Source organism: Monodelphis domestica, chromosome 5 (genome assembly GCF_027887165.1).
Source record: "Monodelphis domestica isolate mMonDom1 chromosome 5, mMonDom1.pri, whole genome shotgun sequence".
NCBI classification, from domain to species: Eukaryota; Metazoa; Chordata; class Mammalia; order Didelphimorphia; family Didelphidae; genus Monodelphis; species Monodelphis domestica.
The window spans coordinates 100,519,670-100,525,669 of NC_077231.1; the positions used below are offsets into that span (position 1 = coordinate 100,519,670).

At 49.4% G+C, this 6,000-nt stretch overlaps 1 protein-coding gene across 1 annotated transcript in view; it reads right to left on the minus strand.

Moving 5' to 3' along the window:
* The window catches only part of CARD10 (caspase recruitment domain family member 10), a 48,658-nt gene extending 44,362 nt beyond the window's left edge, over positions 1–4,296 (minus strand). Inside the window, 3 exon segments of the mRNA XM_056800641.1 lie at positions 578–715; positions 1,725–1,955; positions 4,102–4,296. Of these exon segments, the coding sequence (XP_056656619.1) occupies positions 578–715; positions 1,725–1,955; positions 4,102–4,285 (553 nt within the window). The 5' untranslated portion in view covers positions 4,286–4,296.
* Positions 4,297–6,000: the final 1,704 nt, after the last annotated feature.

The window sequence follows — 6,000 nt, forward strand, 5'->3', positions numbered from 1 at the left end:
CCTATTCCAATGTTGGACACACATACACACACACACACACTCCATCATGGCTCAGGAAGTCCTTTCTCCTATCGGCCTTACATTCTTCCTGTTGCTGAACTCTTCCAGGAGAAGAAGAAGAAGAACAGAAATAGCTCACATCTGTGCAGAGCTTTTAGGGTTTGCAAAGGGTTTCCTCAAAATCACACAGTGAGGCAAAAAATGCAAGTATTAGAAGTGAGGAACCTGTAGTCTAGAAAAATGATGGGAGATGCCTCAAAGCTGCACAGTTAATAAAAAAGTCTGGACTCAAACCCAGGTCCTTTAGCACCAAAGCCAATGTTCTTTCCATCCCGCCAAGCTATGCTATCATCTACACAACACAGAAAAAGAAACAGGCTAGAGAAAGATGGGGCTTACCCAAAGCCACTAGACTGCCTGATGTCCCCTCCCTCTCTTCCTATTCCCCAATGATCCATGGAACAACCTAGAAGGACCTCAAGGGTGCCTGACTGTATATCTCTTCTCTGAAATTCAAAGCAGTTGTTTCCAAGGACCCTCCTCTGCAGAGAAGGAAGAGAAGAGAAGGCTTACTCACCCAGAATCATGGAGCAGCGCTGAGCAGGTTCCCTCCCAGTCAGCAGGGTGAAGTGCTCTGGGTAATAGAATTCCAAGGACTCCAGGAAAGCCTCATAGCCCCTCCTGCCTCGACATCTCAAGATATCCATCAGTCGCCCTGGGATGGGGGTGGATAAAATGAGGGATTGTACCAAATAAAGATTGAAGTGTTAAGACTGAGAACTAAAAGAATTTTTAGAGATTATCGATCCCAACCCCTTTATTTTACTGATGGGGAAACCGAGGCCAAGAGTGGGAAACAGATATGCCTAAAGTCCCACAGATGGGGAAATAACAGAGTTCGGATGTGGACCAGTGCTCAGGTAGTAGCCCACAAACCTAAGACCCAAATGTGACCCTCATAGAATTATAGAAGTTCATTTATAATATTTTTTTTAACTCTAACTTTCTGTCTTAATAACAACTCTAAGACAAAAGGGCCAGGGCTAGGCAATCAGGGTTAAGTACTTGCCCGGGGTTGTACAGCTAGGAAGTGTCTTTGGCCCAACTTAAACTCAGGTCCTACCAACTCTAGGCCTGGCACTCTATCCACTGTGCCATCCAGTTGCCCCAAGTCCATTTATAGTTTATAACTAGAAGAGAACATATTGCCAGGCCTCTGGCACAGTGATGTGAACATCATTTCATTTAATGTGACCTCTTCACTTTATGGAAGAGGGAAGTGGGACGGAAGGGACTTTATATATTAGCTGGGTACCGCTGGGTCTGGGGTCAGGAAAGCCTAAATTCAAAACCCACCTCTGACTCCGAATAGTTCCATGACCGTGAGAAGGCCACTTGATCTAGCCACATTCATGCTGTGCTCTGTAATATGGGGATAACAAGGCTCCTACCCCCTAGGGTGGTTCAAGGATCAAATGTTGACTCCTAGCTTTTATTATTATCATTAGATCACGGCCCATGCCCCTCCTTTACAGGCTACAGAAGGGAAATCATCTCTTCAAGAACACACAGCAGAGCTGGAATCTCTAGCTGGAATCTCCTCACCCCCAGGTTTCTGCCATATGAAGTCCCAGAAGAAAGAAAGCTTCCACCAGGGCCTGCCACTATCTCCCAGGAGACTCCCTCCCCGCCCTCTCCTTCGGTCCAAAGGCCCAGCCCCTCACCAGTCCGGTTGACCCTGCAGGGAAAACCATAGGTGCTCAGCACCTCCTCTTCATCTTGCTCATCGATCACTCGACACTGGCGCAGATACGGGGTGAGCTTGGCAGGGTTCAGGGCACGAGTCAGCTTGTGCCGGACACCCTCGATCTTCTCCCATAACTCCTCCTCCTCAGAGCCCACGTCCTCCTCTTCCTCAGCTGCCAAGGGAGGCCGCATGGCTGCATCCTCCGAGTCTGTGGTCATGTGGGAGGAACAGATAGATGCCCCGTGTGGGTTGGGGGCTATCAAAGAAAGCACATGGGACCTTAGGGAGCTAAGTCAACCCACAGAGCCCAGAGGAGACACAGCTTCATGAGGGAATGGATTATTTCACAGAATCCCAGAAGACAAGAGCCAGAAAGTGACCTTAAAATAGAGAATGTGAACATTGGCAGGAACCTGAGAAATCAGAACTGGAAAAGATTTAGGATTATAGAATGTTACAGGCAGAAGAGATCAAAGATCCTCAACTTTAGGAGGAATTTTAGAATACCAAATGTCAGAGCTGGGAGAGGCTCAGAACACAGAACATCAGGACTGGGAAGAACCTTAGAATACAGACTGTCAGAGCTGGAAGAGACATTAGAACATAGATTATTAGAGGTAGAAATCTCATAGAATGTCAGACTTATTTTGTTAAATGCTTAACAATTACACTTTTATAGATTATAGATTATAGAATGTTGCAGGCAGAAGAGATCAAAGATCCTCAACTTTAGGAGGAATTTTAGCATACTAAATGTCAGAGCTGGATGAAGGTTCAAGACACAGAACATCAGGACTAGGAATAACCTCAGAACACAGATTGTCGTGTGATCCTGGCAAGTCCACTTTACTCCCATTGCCTAGACCTTACTGCACTCTTATGCCTTGGAACCAATACACAATATTAATTCTAAGATAGAAAGTAATGGTTTAAAAAAAGTTTTTTAATTTAAAAAACTGTCAGAACTAAAAGAGATATGATAAAATAGATAATAGGTAGAAAGTATCATAAGGGAACAGCTGAGTGGCTCAGTGGATTGAGAGCCAGATCTAGAGATAGGAGGTCCTGGGTTCATATCTGGCCCCAGGAACTTCCTAGCTCTGTAACCCTGGGCAAGTCACTTCACCCCCATTGCCTAGACCTGACCACTCTTCTGCCTTGGTACCAATATATGGTATTGATTCTAAGATAGAAGGTAAGGGAAGAAAGAAAAGAAGGAAGGAAGGAAGGAAGGAAGGAAGGAAGGAAGGAAGGAAGGAAGGAAGGAAGGAAGGAAGGAAGGAAGGAAGGAAGGAAGGAAGGAAGGAAGGAAGGAAGGAAGGAAGGAAGGAAGGAAGGGAGGGAGGGAGGGAGGGAGGGAGGGAGGGAGGGAGGGAGGGAGGGAGGGAGGGAGAGAGAGAGAGAGAGAGAGAGAGAGAGAGAGAGAGAGAGAGAGAGAGAAGAAAGAGAGAAAGAAAGAAAGAGAGAAAGAAAGAAAGAAAGAAAGAAAGAAAGAAAGAAAGAAAGAAAGAAAGAAAGAAAGAAAGAAAGAAAGAAAGAAAGAAAGAAAGAAAGAAAGAAAGAAAGAAAGAGGGGGAGGGAGGAGGGGAGGAAGAAAAGAAAAGAAAAGAAAAGAAAAGAAAAGAAAAGAAAAGAAAAAAGAAAAGAAAAGAAAAGAAAAGAAAAGAAAAGAAAAGAAAAGAAAAGAAAAGAAAAGAAGTATCATAGAATGTCAGACCTAAGAGGAATTTTAGAACACCAAATGTCAAAGCTGGGAGAGGCTCCCACAGAACATCAGTCCTAGGAAGAACCTTAGAACACAGAACATCAGAACTGAATGAAGCATTAATAGAATATTATAAGCAGAAAGGATCACAGAATGTTAGAACTAGGAGGAACTTTATATACAACGTGTCAATAATGGCTGGGATCTTAGATAGAGATGGCAAACTCCAGAACCAGATTAAAATGTAATTGGGGATGAGAAGGGGCAGCTAAGTAGCTCCATGGACTGAGAGTCAGGTCTAAAGACTGAGGGTCCTGGGTTCAAATCTAGTCTCACAACTTCCTAGTCCTTACCTGACTTTGAACCTATACACAGTACTGATTTTTAAACAGAAGGTAAAAAGTTTTTAAAAGTGCAATTGTTCAATGTTTAACAAAATAAACATGCAATACAACATAGATAGTGTTCCATTTCTATCTGACTTTGAAGTTAGTACGCACAGCTCCATCACCACCTTCTAAGAAAATGACAAAGAAGGAACTTATCCAGATGTATAGAATGTGTCCATACCATCCCCAGCCCCTTCTCCCCCCAAAATCTAACTCTTTGGAATCTCTAATATTATCAGGCTTTTGTGATACTCACACACACACACACACACCCTCCAAAGGGGTCCGAGTTCCGGATCTCCTGGAGCGTAAAGGGGTGGGGGAAGGAAGGAGATGAGCCCAGTCCTGGGATCTCCCTCTCTCTAACTCCGAGATGATCTCAGTAAACTCCCTCCAGCAGTGGAAGGGATTTAGGACGCCGGGAACCCCCGGCCCAGGCCTCATCCCCCTGCTCTGGCCTCACCCCCTGCTCTAGGGCCAGGGAGAACCAACTCCCAGCGACCTTCTCCCACCCTCCCTCCCTCCCTCCCTCCCCTGCACTCCAGATACGGTTTCCTGACTCTCCCGGGGGGCCGCATCCTGTCTGCCAGGACTCAGGAGTTCTGGGGAAGTGGGACAGTGACCCACAGGAGAAGGGGCCAGACCCGCACGCCCACCCCTAGGAGGAGGCTCAGGCTGGATCCCTCAGAATGCTCCATAAACTCAGTCCTCCCAGCTAAGTAAGGCCGCCCGCGTGTCCGGCGCCCAGCACGCACCCTCTGACCCAACGCCCACAGCGGTAGGCCTGAGCCCCCTATCCTGATGAGCTCCAGGACTCTCTCCCCGCTCCGCTCCGCTCTTACCCCGCATGCCGCCGTTTGGCACCGGCCAGCTCCCACCACCTCGAATTCCTGGGTCCCACAGCTGGGGCGGAGGCTGCAGCTGCTCCAGCCCCGCGGCGCTAAGGGGCGGGGCCCTAAGCCCCTCCTCTCCCCGGACCCTGCCCAGTCGGCTCCTCCCCCTTTCCCTTCTTTCTCCTCCCACCCAGACTCCAAAGGTCCCATGCAATCTTAAACTACTCTCCCTCCGCGCCCCAACTCTCTGTCCTTTCCTCTCCGCTCCTCTTTTCCTTCCCCCTTCTCCCTCCTTCCTTTTCCTCTCCCCTCCTACTCCAACTCCCTCTTCACCCTCCTTTCCTCCCTTCCCACCCACTCCGTAGCCCCACCCTCCTCTCCCCGGCCTCCTTCTCCCCATCCACTGGACTTCTGACCCCTCCCCAGGACCACACTCCTCCCCCAGCTTCCTGTTTCCCTCCCTTTTTTTCCAGTTCTGCCCTCCCACACCTGCCCCGGCCCTAGGGCACCCGCCGAGGCAGGCCGGGCCAGGGTCCCCAAAGTAGGGAGACTCCCGCTCTCCCCTCCCCCTCTCGGCTCCTGGTCTCCCCGAATGCGCCGGCAGCCCGTAGTCCCCCACCTCCTGGCTCCCTCTGCCTGGCTTGCAAACCATGCTCCTCAACTCGGCTGCGATCTTCCCCCGCACGTACCTCTCCTGTCCTGGGACCTGGAGCCTCTCACTTCCCTCTCCAGGTCTCAGCCTCTTCATCTGTACTCCAGGCGAGAAGCCAGTGACCTCCTCCCGCCACGGGAAGACCTGTGGTTACTCCTGTCCACCGAGCGGAACCAAACCCTCGCGAGCCGCCCAGCGTCTAGCGGTGGGAACTCCGGCGAGCCGCGCCCCCTAGATGCGCCTCAGTTTCCTCATCTGTTAAAAACGAAGGGCGTGGACAAGAAGATCTTCTGGTTCTACTTTAGGATTCTGTGATTAAGGCTTACATCACACACACACACACGCACACGCCCGCACACACAGAGGCTCAGGAGTCCCAGCTCTGACCCCCTAGACCTAGAGACACAAGACTACACCAACGCTGATTCCTCTTCTGCCCCAGTGAGCCAGGAGCGGGGTGTAAGGGGAGGGGGGGAGGAATTGGCTACCGTGTTCCGGGAACCAGCATCCTGGGGTAACCTCATACAGCCAGGAGACAGGAGAGTTACACTTCTCAAACCACCACACAAACGTTATCTGATTTGCCAGTTTCCTCGCTGTCCTATGGGACTGCCTAAGGTTCTTAATTGGGGTCTGTGAACTTTTCAAATATTTTTTGTTTCAGATATATATTA